Source organism: Callorhinus ursinus, unplaced genomic scaffold (genome assembly GCF_003265705.2).
Source record: "Callorhinus ursinus isolate GAN/ISIS: 27379988/994484 unplaced genomic scaffold, GSC_fseal_2.0 scaffold3, whole genome shotgun sequence".
NCBI lineage: Eukaryota > Metazoa > Chordata > Mammalia > Carnivora > Otariidae > Callorhinus > Callorhinus ursinus.
Window position 1 is genome coordinate 66,054,828 of NW_027397065.1, and position 16,682 is coordinate 66,071,509.

At 44.6% G+C, this 16,682-nt stretch overlaps 1 protein-coding gene across 9 annotated transcripts in view; it reads right to left on the reverse strand.

Moving 5' to 3' along the window:
- Positions 1-16,682, reverse strand: part of RAI14 (retinoic acid induced 14) — a 137,109-nt gene that overhangs the window by 46,396 nt on the left and 74,031 nt on the right. For 8 of the 9 annotated variants that reach the window (XM_073891042.1, XM_073891041.1, XM_073891040.1 and 5 more), the window contains one exon: positions 8,623-8,753. In XM_073891042.1, the coding sequence (XP_073747143.1) occupies positions 8,623-8,753 (131 nt within the window). Of the gene's footprint in view, positions 1-8,622; positions 8,754-8,884; positions 8,980-16,682 lie in introns of those variants that run through there. The other variant, XM_073891044.1, reaches the window with a different exon arrangement.

A 16,682-nucleotide genomic window follows, 5' to 3' on the forward strand; every position in this document is an offset into this window, starting at 1 on the left:
CAAACGGGGCTTAGCTCACACGAGATATTACAGTGGGATAATCCTTAATCCTACAAGATCTGGATCCCCATTTCAGATTATAATCTGAGGGTTAGGAAGGCAGGACTGTCTAATAGAGTCTAGTTATAAAAGCCTTGAAAACCGGAATTCTACTCGATCTCAGGGATCAACTCCACGGGCCCAGAGAGAAATCCCCATAGGCAGAGGAGGGCGGTGGCTACGTGGCTCCCAGCCATTTCAGAAGCAGATCCCACAGGGACCTGCTCACTGCTTCTGTTAGCAACCGATGGGGCAGAAAGTTTGAGGAATGACAACACAGGTTGCCTTCTCCCGCTAACTGTTTCAGATAGATACAATAAAAGGTGATTGGCATAAAGAAAATAAAGGGTGTAAAAATAGGATTACTGTCCTTTAAGCGCCTACAATCAGCAGTGCTGCTTCAGGGACAGAGCTCTCCTGGGGACAGGGCGGGGAGGCGGTGGGGAACGCTGAGATGAAAGACCACATACTCAGAGCTAAGAAACCCCATGACATTTCAGCTGAGCATTGGCTCTTTTCCTTCAGGATTGTTTGGTTTCATAAACGTGGTCTGGAAATAGCACTTGGGCATTATGAAATCTACATGAGGACAATGATCTGTCTCTTGTATTCATGAAAGACCCCCAGACTCTAGAACCTAGAGCCATAGAATGGGGGTGATTTGCACTAATTCCTGAAGCTTTCTGACGCACACTTTCTGCTCATAAATTACTCCAGGGTGACTGAGAGCACCCTAGGAGAAAAATCTATGGGAAATTGACATGGTCTTTAAAATGGGTGAAAGAATGAACGGTTCGTTGAATGAATGACACACGTAAAAGCCCCTAGCCCGGTGGTGGGACATGCAATATTAACATGATTAATAGCAACTCCTTTCTAATTAATTGGGTAAGATCGAGCTCTAATCCTCATAGTCTAATAACAGCGATAAGCTAAGTACATAGGTAACCAAGACCCATCAAATCCAACAGCCAGAGCAAGCTCAGCCACTTTGGAAATTAAGAAAGGCTTCATAAAACGGGGCCTTGAATGGTACCCAGACTTGGTGGATGAGCGGTGGTGGTGGAATTTTGGAAGGTGTGAATTTCAGGGCCCCAGGTGAGAAAGCACAAGTGTTTCTCAAGGCCAAACACACGCTACGTGCTCTTACGGGCCTCAACCTGTAAGCTGCCAGGCTGCTGTCCGCGTGAGAGCCTTCTGCTCCAGGTGCCCTGTCCCTCCCTTCACACCCTGTCCCCGCCCCCATTCGGGTTTAGAATGGGTGGAGGTCACTGCATGCACCGAGATCCCTGCCCATCCGTGCCTGCTCTGCTCTCTATCACACAGAACCACATTTCCCAGGCTCTCCTGATCTCTGTGAGTGGAGGTCGGTCCAGCCAAAGGAGGACATGGCCAGAGAACTGGAGGGAAGGGTAAAGCCAGACTGCCTAAACCTTGAGCCACAATGACCCATCTGTGTGCCTAAAGTCCTTCATTCTCAATATCCTCAACCCAGCTCTGAAAAGTTTTAAACTGAAAAATCCTGTGATCCCACCCATTCTTGATCAATGTTGGGTTTTTTTGTTTTTTTAAGATTGTTAAGTAATCTCTACACCCAACGTGGGGCTCGACCTCAAAACCCTGACATCAAGAGTCATATTCTCCACCAACTGAGCCAGCCAGGCACCCCTGTCAATGTAGTTCTTAATTTCCAAATCCAAACTTAATTTCCAAATCTAAATTCCAAAACTTCCTATTCTCATCAATTTGTAATACTATAGTTTCAAGTCTTCCTTCTAAAGCACAATTTTGCAGTAAGATCTGCTCAGCTTTAATACACAACACTATTTCTCTTTAAAAACCCGGTATCTTACGTTACTTTAACATAATTTACCTTAAGCCCAAATTTGCCATTTTATTTTGTGCACAAGCATTATGTATACATATATGTACATGTGTGCATGCTGGGGTCCCTGGGCTTTCCTCAGCCCACCTGGAACCCCTCACTGGGTAAAGACTGTCGGGAACCTGGGGTTGTTCAAATACAGGAGTTCTCAATTTGGCCGGCCATTCAAGTCACCTGGGTGCTTTAAAAAACCCCATACCTACCAAACCTCAAACCAATTACATAGGTGTCTCTGAGGGTGACATCAGCATTTTCAAAGCTGTCCAGGTGATTCTAATGGGACTGAAGTTGAGAACCACTGACCTGAAACTCCAATAAGCTCTTGGAGAAGGGAAGGAAACTGTAACTGTGGTGTCATTGCTTTTCTTTTCAATGTGGGATAGGCTCTATTCACGCTATGATCAACACCTACACTGTCCTCCTTGCCCCCCATACCAACCCCAGTCTGCCCCGTCCACTTTTCAAGACCGCCTGACATCACACCTCAGGCAGAAAGCAGTTCTTGGCTACTCCGGTGATGCACCATCTCTCCCCAGCTTGAACCCCTTACAGTTAGTATTTTATATTTTGGCACTTAATCATCCTCCAGAGCTTGCACTGGTCTTGTCTTCTCAGCTAGATGCTATGCATTTTGTGGGCTAAGTCCCTATTTCCTCCTTCTTTTGTATATGCTTACAAGAGTTTGGAACATTCTACATGCAGGGAAGGGAGTACCTCCCAACTGGTAGATTAATTAAACAAACACTTGGGCACAGTTGCAAGGTAGGAACACAAGTTTTATCACCTTCAAAAATCTATGTGACCAAAAGCAAAGTGGATTTGCAATAGAGCAATTAAATCCTTCAGTTTATCCCTCTGTCAAATACCAACAGGTTTTACGAAAGACGTAGGGTGATTTTGCCTGGAGGGTAATTTCCCAGGGAAGGAGGCTGTGGTTACACATCAAGTACGTAGTATAATTTTAGGTAAATTGGTTTGGCAGCCCTGTGAGAGCTGGAGAAAGCAGCCCAGACAGCCTGACTTGATTTCTAAGACCAAACTGCTATATCCCTACCCTGAGAAAACAGGAAAAGAGTACAACCAGCCTCCAGACACAGAAGCCCTTTATTGTACTGATCTGCAGAAGTCAAAGACTACCTCCCCTATTTTATATTTAAGCTCCATGGAGTCATCTAAAAATACTAGCACAAGTTTTTGTTTTCAAAACAGAAAGATCAGGTTTCTGAAATGTAGACTATGTACGCACACCATATACATATATATATACACATATATATACATATATATACACACACGTGTGCGCACACACGCGCACACACACACACAATCTATAAATGTCTATACACCCATGCCTGGGTGGTATTTCTTCAAATACTATAGTCCCAGCAGTGATTTTATTTAGTCTGGTTGTTCCTAAGGCAAACATACATAACTTTAATTAAATGCACATCTAAATGTAGGGGAAAGCATCTGGAAACAATTAGACTGTTCTATGGTACGAGGTTTTAGGGCAATGATATCCTTCCACATCCTCACCTCCACCACGGAAAGAGAACAGATGGGTCAAGGGAAGCCAAGCCTGACCCCATAAACACAGGCTGCAGCTATAATTCTCTGCCTTGCTCTATTTTGTTCTCTTCTGACCCCAGACAGCACCCTTCTTTTACTTGTTTCTAAAAGAATTCCAGTCATTCAATTGCTTTCAATTTTTTTTTAACCCCTGTCTGATCAGTTTTAGAGGCAGAAAATTTTCAAAGTTTCTTATCTTTCCCTCAAGGAAATGTGGCAGAAAGAAACTAAAAGTCTGAAGAATTACCAAACCACCCCTTCTGGTTATTGACCTTGGGTTATGGAGGCTTCTGGAGAATGTCCACCAAGATGGTGGCCTTTGCCACCTCATTCTTGGAATTTTTTCTGGGTCATCTGGTTCTCCAGGTAGTAAAGGCTGAGTATTTCTCTCTCTAGATTGCACTGGAAGCAGGGACAAGAGAAGCGTCAGGTTGTGACGTTCACCAGGATGGTTATTTTCCTCTTGAACCCCAAGTTAATCCACTCCTAATTAATTTCCCCATGAGGTATCACTGACAAAGAGTGTCTTCTCCATAACTGTTATGCCGAAAAGGCACATCCACAAATACTGACTGAATGCCTCTTCTCTGCCTGGAACTGTGGGAGACCCCAACACAACAACAAAAATCACATGATCCTTGTCTTCAGGGATCTTGCTGTGTTATAAAGGATTCAAGCCTTTCAGAAAACAGAAGTCTTTTTTAAGCTGTACAGACTTTTCTGTTACTGTACTGAAGGAACAAGAACAACATGTCAAGTTGTAAATCAAGATTCCGGTATTTCAAAGAGAAGAAAAATTTTAAAAGGACTGAGAACATCAGAGAGGAGGTCTTCTGGACTGGACGCCGAACCTGGGCAAACATGAGGGGAGAGCAGGGAGCCAACAGCCCCGCCTCCCGGAGAAGGCAGGGCAAGAAAACATTCGATGAAGTAATGGCAGGGCCAGTGGGAGGGCCGGAGAGCCCAAATCGGGACTGCAGGTTGTCAGGCAAGAGGGAAATGTTGTCCATTACTAAACAGAATTACAAAGTGGGTTACTATAAGAGTTTGCTAGAAAAGAGGCCTCCAGCCTAATTTGACAGGGAGGTGGATAAGTCAAAGAGTAAACCCAAACGAGTAGGCAGAGAATGAGGCAAGGACCTAACTGAGTGTGTGACTGGCCTTACCCTTTAGAGACAACTGCCTACCACTCTGTACGCGTCCACAAACAAATGCTGGGCCTGCAAGCTCCACAGGGCTGGTGTAGCCAAGAACTTCAGCAGAGGGGACGCGCTACCTTGCTCTGTCACGGACTCAGGACGGCTCCGAGGAAGTTACTAGTTTGCAACCAATCGATGCATGTGGAGAGAATGGTACAGGACAAAGGAAAAGTCTCCACAGCTCGAGAAAAATCTTCAAATGGGAGGGAGACACACCTACACTCGGGCAGGAAAGCACGGATTAGACTAACCCAAATACGGAAGTGCAGACCTCCAGAGAGGACAGGAGCCAAGGGGACAACACTGCTTGGGGCTCCTGTTAACAACAGCGCTCTGGGCCTTGCATGATTCCATGATACCAAAGGGGCAGGGGCCATGGTGTCCATCCCCAGAGCACCCCTTATTCTGAACACCAAAACTACTAGATCTGAATGAAACTATGCAGCCAGATAGATAAACTCTGCGGTGCCGCTGACAATTAAACCCTTACAGTTATCACTTAATAACTTTAATCATCGTAAGGAATATTCCAAGCAGAAAAATTAAATGTTAACAGATGATTACTTATGAAAAATCCTCCCCTGAAAAAATAATGACCTTCTCTTCCTTGTTTTTCATAGTTCTTCTAACTTTCTACACAGGAGTCATCAAAGCAAAAAATGGCAGACTTGTAAGTACAAAGGCAAGGGTAGAACTGGTTCTGGGGTTAATTCAGGGAGAGCTAGATCACGTGAGCCTTGGTTTTACCACCTGCCAAGTGGAGGGGGTGATTTTGGTGTAACTGCTGTATGCATTTCTCCCATGCAAAGATAATAGAATGAAGAACTGATCCGCGCTGCAGCAAGGATGAACTCTGAAAACCTTACGCTCAGTGAAAAACAACAACAACAACAACAACAACAACAACACAGACAAGGGGCCCAGCAGTATGATTCTATTTATATTAAATATCCAGAATAGGCAAATTCACAGAGACAGAAAGCAAGATTAGTGGTTGCCAGGGGGAGGGGAGGTAGGCTGAGGAGGGTCACTGCTTAGGGAGTACAAGGTTTCCTTTTGGGATGATGAAAAATTTCTGGAACTAAATGATGATGGTTGTGCAACACAGTGAATGTACTTAATGTCAATGAAATGTGTACTTGAAAGTGGTTAAAACGGTAAGGTTGATGTTATATATATTTTCCCACAACAAAAAGAGAGAGACATTAACTGCCTGGCCATCTACTCCACCCATAATGTCTTATTAACAAAAGGTACAAATTTATTAAGGTGATCACAATTGTGGCTAAGCCGCTGACCTAGGTTTTCCATCTTCATTTTAGTGAGGGCTGTCTTGGACAAAACTATTGGAAACATCTAGCTCCCACCTTTCTGGGAGGGCTGTAAAAGGCTGTCTTGCGCAGGCATCTGCCAAGTTGAGCTGCGAGTGGCAGGAGCCCAGAGAGCTCTAGAGAGGGACAAGAAGCAGTCCCCACACCAAATATCTCATGGCAGGTTTAGGAGCATGGTCTCTGCCACTGTGGCTCAGAAAGCATCGACTCCAAGTGCGGCATGCTGGGAAAAGGGTAATTAACGCATTAGACAAATATTTTTTGAGTATCTATAAGCTGAGCAGTGGGCTAGATGATTTAATTATAGGGATGAACTAGAAGGTAACAGTCCCTTTTGTCAAGGAAATTACAATCTAGACTGCAAGACGGTTAAGAACCAAGAATTATATAAGGTTGGGTAGGCAACTCACTCAACACAATTATCAGGCAACAACTAAAGCCCACCTGCCTGCCATGTCAGAATCCACCAGGATTATAGCCCTGGACCCCACACCCGAGAGACCGGCCTCTGCAAAGTTGGGATGTCAAATGGAGGCTGATGGTGGGGAGCTCAACCTGGGGGCTTTGGCGGAGAGGACCAGCCCGGCCCCTAGAAGACCAGACTCTAATCTGAGTGAGAACACTTCCCTCTTCCCCTTGCATATGAACTAGCCTGCTCCCTAGACAGAGCATAGCTCTGTAGGCTATCTTGTGGCTCCCCAAACAATAAAACTAGTGTCTACGCTATGGGATTCAGTGGGTTCCAGGAAGAGGCTTTCATTGACAGAATTTGCTAAAATGTGATGCTCAATCTTCTGAAAATTTGCCCTTTATTCTCACTATCTATCAATCAATCAACCTAGAGTCAATCTAGTTTCTAGATGATGGCTCTCTCTGGTCGAACCTACATGGGATGCTTTAAAAAATATGGATTCCCGGGGCACCTGGGTGGCTCAGTCGGTTAAGCATCTGCCTTCAGCTCAGGTCATGATCCCAGCGTCCTGGGATCAAGGCCCAAATCCAGCTCCTTGCTCAGCGGGGAGTCTGTTTCTCCCTCTCCCTCTGCTGCTCCCCCTGCTTGTGCTCTCTCTACATCAAATGATAAAATCTAAAAACAAATACATAAATAAAAAGATAATAAAAATATTGATTCCTGGGCCTCTGCATAGACAAAATGTTTCTGAACATCTGGAGTGCGCATGGCATCAAAACGTTCTTAAAGTACCCCAGGTGATTCTCAGGCGGGAGCTGCCAGGACTGAGAACCACTTGTTTAGGATAAGAAGGAAAGGGAACTAGATTTATCAAGTACCTACTGGGGGCCACTGCTAGCTCTTTACCTATGCTATCTATAGCTACAGGTGCCCCTTTCATAACCTCTTGGACTTGTTCTGCCCATGAGCATTATGGGCCCTAGGAGGAGCACTCAACCTTGGAGGGACAAGTGATTAGGAATAGATACCCCAGTTTCCTTACCCCTTGGGTCAGATAACTTTGAGGCATACTCTAAACCTGGGGTAAGAAAACTAGTTCTGCAAGGGGCCAGAGAGTTAATACGTTAGGATTTGTAAGCCATGGTCTTTGCCTCAACTCCTCAAATCTGCCTTTGCAGTGCAGAAGTAGCCAAGGCCAGTGCTAAATAAATGGATTTGGCTCCATCCCACTGAAACTTTATTTACAAAGACAGACTGAAGGCCAGAGTTGGCCAACCCCTCCTCTGAGTCTAAAGAGACTCCCAGAGGTCTTAGCAGGACTGGGTTCCAGCCGCCCACAGCAGTAGCCCATCAGTAACAGACCACGTGGGTTCAGGCCTTTCCTGTGTGCTCCTGGGAGCACTGGCTAGAGAAACAGCTCACACTCAAATCTTTGTCTCAGAACCTGCTTCTGGAGGTGCCTAACCACAGGCAGGATCTTGTTTCATATTCATAACTACCCTTGTGGTTAAAGATTATCATCTTCAATTTAAATGGGATAAATTAAGATTCAAAGATTACACAATTCATAAGTGATGAAGTCCAGATTAGAAGTCTATTTAGCTACAAAGTCAATGATCTCTCTATAGTATGACCAGAGTAAGGATGGATACAAATACACACACACACTCTCTCTCTCTCAAATCTATGATTCTAATTATGGCAGGCAAGAGTACCACAGATGGCGAATTATAATGCAAAATTCACGCTATTCATGTAATCACTGATCTACATTAAGGAAGGGGTTTAAAAAAAAATAACACTATAAATAGTAAGGTTGGAGGGTTATGAAAAAATTACCCTCTTTTATGCTGTTTCGAATGTAGGACAGAATTCCTTTCCTACCTGTCAACTGGTTGCAATCCTGGTGCTATTTCGTCTCTGGTGTAATCTTTGGTTACACCTGAAAACAAATATAGCCACCCAAGGTAAAGGTCAGTGTGCAATTTGGAACTTGAAGAGACAGGAGCCAGATGAAAATATCCTCTTACACATCTTAACATGAGAGGTAGGAATGGGGGAGGACAGTAATTTCACAAAGTCTCCTTCAAGGCATTTGTGAAGTTCCCTTGTGGATCCCAAGGACTCCAGAGAACACTCTCGAGAAGCCAGAATCACTCCAGTTAGAAACCAATCTTTTTAGCTTACGCGGTCTTGCCCTCGCTGTCCTGCTTGGTGGCACTGGCCCCCTTCTTGCCCAGCAGGGAGGCCACCTTCTCCGCATCTCCATTCTCCACAGCCTGTAGCAGCCGGTCATCATTCTTGTTCCACTCGTTGGTCTGTGGAGCAAAGGGGAGATGCAGAGCTAGTGAACAACAGTGGCCACAGTCACACTGACCAGCAGGACCCCGGTCCTCCCAGTTTCCACCCTCCCGTCACTAAAATCGAAACCTGCCCCCAAATCAGATACCTTCCCCTTCACCGTGGAGACACTCAAGAAGACTGGTTTCCCAAAGGAAAACATCAACAGTTCAATGGAACAGCAGCTGGTCAGCAAACTCTGAAATAAAGTCACTTCTTTTCAGTGAAGCTGGGAAAATGAAGCCACTTGAAAAGACTCTGAGGCAAGTTTACACATTAGCTTGTTTCCAGCTAAACTCTGACAGCTGGCTCCTCAGGATACTGGCCTTTGACCCGGGCCACAGCTCACTGGGCCCACAATGTTACAGAACCAAACTGGCCCAGAGCTCAAGGTTACTTGAGGTTTTATTTACACACAACTCTTCGCCTGCTTTCATTGCCACTCTTTCTGGCCTGTTCCCTGGGCCCTGATTTTTGAGCTGCATAATGATTTTAAGTAGTTGTCCGGGCTACCGACTCAACAAAGTATCATCAGAAAAAAAAATTCTTCCTGAGCGAGCTATTAAACATCAAACAGCTTTGAGCAAAGCCTCCACCACTGCCAACCCCCAACCCCGACAGAATCATTCTGTGAACCACAGTAACAATAAAGCTTTCACGTGCATAAAAATTGGTTTTTACTCTTACAAAGGAGAAGAGGAGATCTCCATGCAAGAGCAAATGGGCCTTGAGTAGAAGACCAAGAAGGTTCACATGTGAAAAGGCAGCAGTGAGCCACTGAAGGTTTTGGAACAGAGAAGGGAATAAAATCAGCAATTGAAGAAGAGTCATGGAGAGATATACAGGATTAATTCAGGGAGAAAAGATTCTGGGGCACATCCTGGGGCCCCTGGGTCACTCTGCAGGCCGGTCTACCCTCCAGACCTCTCCTAGCTAAGCCTACTTTCTGGCCCCTCCCGCTGTGGATACCAACACCCTTAGAAAGATTCCTTCTCCCTTTTCAAAACTTTCTGCAGGGCTCTCTGCTTCCTTGTGACCTCTGAAGATTAAAAACCGCCAGGCATTTAATTTTAAAGGCTTGGCCATGGACCACTGCATGGAAGCCGACAGAGACACTGGAAATTTAACAGTTAACAAGAGGGAAATTTTACAGGACTACAACCTTCCACAGCCCGAGGAGCGTGTTCCCAATCTTTCTGCACTGATGGAACTGGGAAACCCAATAGGGCCCCACCTTCTGATACAGCAAAGGTGGGTCTACAAGACATCCCAGGCACCCCTCCAACTGCAGCCTAGAGGCAGGGCCTTAGAGAAAGCCACAGACCATGGGGGAGTAAAATAGAGGTGCGCAGGGTTAAGGTATGGAATTTGCTTCGAGGCTCAGGACTGGGCCACTCCCATTTCTCAGGACTCCCTCCTCCCCAGAGCCATCACTGAGTGTGAGAACACAGGAATGAGGAGATAGGTTGAAATGAAAATCAGAAGTCTGTCCTCTAGGCTGCATGAACGAGAAATCTAGCAGTCTAGATTGGTACTTCCATGCTATGGACCTTAAGTCACCCAAACCTCTCAAGCGCCTCAGTTTCCCGAGGCTTTGGACCAGAGGACTACTCTTGATTCCTCTAAAGCTCAAAAATGCTTACTCTATAAAATGTCCGCCAACCAAACTTTGCTGGAGATTATTCTAGGACAGTATTGTCTTTGTTCATGGAAATGTTTTATATCTGCACTGGACAAACTAAGCAAGTTATCCTCACCCAGGGATGATTTTGTTCCTCTGCGGACATTTGGCAATCTCGGCAGACATTCTTTATCGGTGTGACTAGATGCTCCTGGCCTCTAGTAGGTGGGGCCAGGGGTGCGGCTAAACATTCTGCAATGCCTAGGACGACTCCCCACCCCCACCCCCGCAAAGAATTATCTGGCCCAAATGGTCATTATCACATTAGCCACATACAGCTACCGAGCACTGGAAATGTGGCTTGTATGACTAAGGAATCGAATTGTTAATTTTAGACTTCCAGAGCCAGTAGCTAGAGGCTATCATATAGAACGAAGCAGCTCTCTAAATATTTTTAGTAAGTTAAGAACGTGTCTACGCCAATGTCATCCACACTTCTTCAACTATCAATACACTCACAAAGACGACATCAGGTTCTATCTTCAATGACAAATCAGGCTTCCTATTGCAGAAGAACGCAATACATACACTGCTTCAAGGACAAGCGTTTGTTGGTAGAATAGGAAGCTTTACCTAAGAACAAAATGTAGCAAACACCAAGAAACAGACTGATTTCCCCCAGACAGCATTTAACAAGCCAAAACAAAACAAAAAATTCATCAAAGTACATTCAGGACCAATGGTTCCTCGCTACATTATCCCAAAGCCACATTATTAGTGTTGTCTTTAAATCCTTCCCTAATTTAAACTGACCAACTTAAAACTGGATAGGGAAGATCAAAAGGAAATTAAACCTCAGAGGGTGTGACTGAAAGTCCTCAAGCAAAGAAAGGCCGCATGAAAGGATTTTCCTTTCAGTGCCGCTAAGGCACTGAACTCAGGCAGAGTAAAATCTGGTTGTAGGGATTCCCTAAAATTGGTTACATGTGGATATTGAGGGAGTTCAGTTTCTAGAGGACACAGCAAGAAAGATGCCTGCCGCCCCTCCCCCCCCCACAACCCTCTGGAGGACAAGGTCAATGGCACATCCCTTGAGATCTAAAATTCTTCTCTTTCATCTAGTGTCTCCTCCTTGCAGGCCCAAAGTTACTCTCCTGTTAGAACAGATGAACACAGCTACCCACACGTGTACAAAGATTTAATAAATAATCCACACCCCCATTCAACCTGTCTGTGCTGCAGAGGGGGTTCACTGTTAAGTGGCAGGAAGGAAACAGGTGCTATACAGGAAACAGATGGGTGCTATATACATTGGCCTTAGAATCCGAGCCAAGAGAACAGTTCAGAACAAATCAGGAAGGCAGGAGCAAACCTGAGGAAGAAACTGGGGGAGAACATAGACCATTGGCTGGGAAATGAGAGAAAAGTTAAGAGTTTACTCTTAAAATTCTCCCAAGTATGCTAAAAGTGGGGGACAAGAAGGATCTCAATTTGTCCTCGCTCTAACCCAGGAATCCAGATTCTGAAATGACATTGCCCAGCCTGTTGGCCAGCACTCATGAGGAGGTGATGCTAATGTGACTGAGCTCTCTAGTCCTGGGCCAGGCGGTTGGTGATACTTGTAAGGAGTTCTGACATGCACAATGGGCCGTACCATGTTTCCTCCCAGAAAGCATGGCTTTCAAGGTGCTATCACCTTCCTCTCCTAAACCCGTTCATGGGGATTGTCCTTGTATTTTCTCCCATAAAACCATTCTACCCAGTGCTACGTTCCATACCAAAAGTTCCATGGCCATCCACAGGATGAGATAAAATAGATGTTTAATACTTTTAAGGTGCTCTATTGAGAATCTAGAAGCAAATTCTTCTCATCCACCTCTATCCCTCTGCTAAGTGGTATGAATTTGAAACCAAGCATCAAAAGGAATCTTAAAAAGTTATCTTGCCCAATTTACTGACTCACAGTAGGGTTGGTCAGATAAATAGGTTGTGATATTGTGATATGAGAATTATAGATTTGGTTCTGTCCCTGGTTCCTAGCATTGGAGCTTCTAAAATCCATGAATTCCCTGAGTGATAGGGCTGAAGTGTATCTCTTGTTATTCATAATAAGCCCCTTACATGAGTTAACGTTAATGACATGACTGGTGGCTGGAAGCCCCTAAATAGTTTCAGGGTGGGGACTGGTTGCCAAGGGAATTAACCATGTTATTAGAGGGTTAGAACCTAACTCCACCTCCAGGGAGGAGAGAGGGTTTAGAGATTGAGTCAATCAGCAAATGGCCAATGATTTAACCCATTATGCCTATATAATGGAACCTCCATAAAAAGCCTTAACCCACTCTCAAACCACAGGGTTCAGAGAACTTCCAGGTCGGTGAACTCATCGGGGCACTAGGGGGAGGATGATGCTGGAGGGGGAGTAGAAGCATTGCGTGTACGCACCCACACACACATCCCCTATCTTGCCCTGTGCCTTTCTTCCATTTGTCTGTTCCTGATTTGTATTCTTTATAATAAACTTAGTAATACTAAGCAAAAGTGCTTGAGTTCTATGAGCCTGTCTCACAAATTATCAAACCTGAGGCATGGGCTGTGGGAACCCGCCAACTTCATAGCTCGTTGGTCAGATGTACAGTTGGCCCAGATGTAGATGGCATCTGAAATGGGAGCAGTTTTGTGGGACTGGGCCCCTAACTGTGGGATCTGACAATACCTCGAGGTCATTCGTGTCAGAACTGAATTGCATTGCTGGGACACCTTGTTGGTGCCGGAAGAGTTGGAGGACCAGTTGTGGGTATAGAGAAAACCATTTGGTGTCAGAAGTAGATCATATGATAGGTGAAGTTTCAAATTCTGCCATAACAACGCAATGTAATTCACTCATACTCTAGAATCAGGGAAGGCTTCTAGAGACCATCACCACACAAATATCCCATCCCCCCTCACCACTTCCCATGGAAATCCCCTCCTCTAAATGGCACTCCCTCCATAGGGCGGCTTAGCTCTGCCTCCACACTGGGCTCCTGGTCCCCTTAGAATGGTGGTGTCAACCTGCAAGCGGGTTCATCCAACATTTAACAAAAATGAGTTAGAAAAAAACAGCAAACATCAGATGCACCATATTTAATAAAGTTAAATGTTTCATGAGACTTTTGATTATGTATGCATCTTGGGCGGTGATATAAATATGTATTTTTACTGGGGAATCACAAGAAAAAACACTGGATGACACTGCTTTAGAATGCTCTGTCATCCCATCGGCCAACGAAAAGGCTTCCTTCTAAAGCCTACCTCAAGCCCTGCAGGCTCTTCACGCCTTTCCTGGTGATGTCTCTCTGCTTCTCTCCTCCATGGTGCCCCAGGGGGCCGCCTACACAGCTGCCCCGAGGCCCACCGTCTAGACTCAGTAAAATACTGTGTCCTGGCCTTTGTTCCAGAGCTGATGTGTGCTTGTCTTGTTTCCCTGTCTTCAGCTCCCTGAAGGCACGACAACAGCCTTTATTTCTTACCCCTCTGGTACCAAACAAACGCTCCGTATCTGTTGCTGATTTTAGCAGGAGTTTCCTCCTCTTGATTAACCTAAATCTCTCTTAACAAATTTTTTTTTCAATTATAAAACTTTCATTCTTTTGCAATTTTTAATTTTATTTTATTATGTTAATCACCATCTACATCATTAGTTTTTGATGTAGTGTTCCATGAGAAAACAATTAATCAATCATGTTTCTGGGTTTTTTTAAATAGGCTAAATAAATCCAGCTCCCTTAACTTTTCTACTCCTTTAAATATTCTAAAGCCAATTTTCCAATATTTTAATCATGGGTACACTTTCTCCGAACCTCCTCCTCATAACTAAGGAGACAGGTCTTATCAATTCATCGGGGTGAACCCGGTGACTCCCAGTCACGAGAATCACTGGTTAAATGTGCAGACTCTCATGCCTCATCCTGGAGACTCTGATCCCAGAGATCTCAGTCAGAGCCCTGAACTCAGGTTCAAGTGCACTCTTTGATTCTTGATCCAAGTTTTGGGACAAGTGGCATCTATGCAAAGGCTACCCACAGACGCATTAAGGAAGGGAGTGGGAGAAGAAAAGGATTCTTCACTTTTTCCTCATAGAACTAAATATTTTGTCCCCCACAAAAGCTTAATACATACTGTGCTTTCCCTACAAGCTGCATGTGCAACTTGTGTCTAAGATGTGTATGAGAATTTTAACAAAGGCATTGCTCATAACAGGCAGAAATGAAACATAACCAAATGTCCAATAACAGAAGATAAATTACAGTCTATCAAGCAATGGAATGAAGAAACTATGACGCACACCACAACATGGATACTAAAAACAATATGACTGAAAGAAGATGACACAGAAGAAGACAATAGCATGCTGCATGTAGACAAAAATGCAAACAGGGAAGGTGAATCCATATCACTTAGGGGTGCATGTCGGGACGGTAAAAGTATAAAGAAAAGCAAGGACGAGGTTACCTTAAAAGTCAGAATAGTAGTTGGAAGGGAGGGTGTGCCATTTGATGAGGGAGGGACACCTGGGAGTATTCTAGGGTCCTGGGCTCTAGTTCATGACCTGGTTAGTGGCTCCACAGAGGTGCACTTATCTCTATATGTGATTTATTACCCATGCACGCGCGCGCGCGCGCGCGCGCACACACACACACACACACACACACACACACACACACACACACACACACACACACGGTTCAGAAAGAAGGCTCGTGGTTCACTTTTTGGTCAAATCAACAGTGCGCCAAGTGCCTTTGGACATTTTGTGTTCTCACTTGCTATTTCCTCATGTCTAAGATGAAGGCAGCCTGGAGCCAAAATCTGCTTCTGGAAGAGGTCTCACAAATCCCTTTGAGGATCTGCTAAAGTTATGGACTCTCCTCAGAATAATGCACAAACTTGCAAGAGCTTGCATATAATTCATAAAGGTCTCTGGCTTAAACCCTTATCCCCAGTCCATCCATAAGCCAAAGCCAAGAACTCCTGGTGTAGAATGAGGGACCGGCTTCAGAGGTTAGTGCTTTTGAGTTGGAATTCCAGCTCACCACCACCTCCCACCTAAGTGGTCTTGAGCAGGTTATGGGCATTTCCTTATCTGTAAAATGGGAGGGATCTCACTTCCTCGCAAGTTATGCTGAGAATTAAATGTAATGTACGTAAAGGGCCTGGCACATATTAGGCACTCAAAAAATGGTGACTGTTATTACTGAATTAGATCTTCCGCACTGTTCCTTCATCATTCATGCTCTATGAATCTTTTAATATTTACAGCTTAGGACTGATGGTCCATTACCCTTTCAGAGGCAGCCTTCACGCAAATTTAAATTTGTAAATTTTCTACTGTAGTTCCTAAAAATAACATTTTAAAGGGCTTTAGAGAAAACATTCACAGACGTGAAATTAACTATTTTATTGCACATGGCTCAGTTTTCCAGGAGACTGTTTAAACAGATGCTCTTCCAACAGAGCACATTTAGGCCACATTTGCAAGTTCAGGAAGCCATATGTCATGCTCTGGAGACATGTGTAATGTGTCAGTTATGAAGGGCAGCACGTGGGAAAGGCAGACCTTACCTTCAGTGGAAGCTCAAAACATTCCTGCTAATTTATCACAAATGAGATTTTCAATGGCTGGCCTATAAGTTTCCTATTCATCAAATCATTTCCAAATGACCCTACCTGCTTACGAGTTTTCCCTTGAAGCTTGGCCTTTGGAAAGACTTGCCTGCCTCCTGCAAGGGTAGCAGACACCACGTCAACCGCGTGATGAACGCTGGGGCTTTGGCAATTGGCAATGTCTGCTGTCAGCCAGACGTGGCACCACCTTTTTTTATTTTGGTTTAATCACTGGGAACTGAAAAACCAGTGGAAACTCAGTAGTCACAGACATCTGGCTAGTAGGCAGGTTTGAGTTTGGAATATGTCAACCCAACCAAAATAATCCAGGGGCACAGAGCGATCTAGGAAGAGAAAGAGTTTCTTTGACTTTCGTTAGGAAAGACACTAAAACCCTAATCATCCTCAATTAGCATAGCTCCTGTTGTATGGCTCGGCAGCCATTTGGAGGAGTCTACTTGAGAGATTATCTTTGGAAATGCTGCATTTCTCCCTCTAGTTTATGAAGTGCAGACTGTTTTGCCAATATAATCAGTAAGTCTAAGATGAAAGTTACACAAAGGAGACAGTGTTTTCACTGGGAAGTTTTCAGATTAGTACCATCCAGGAAAAAAAAAAAAGAGCACACACCTCATATTTC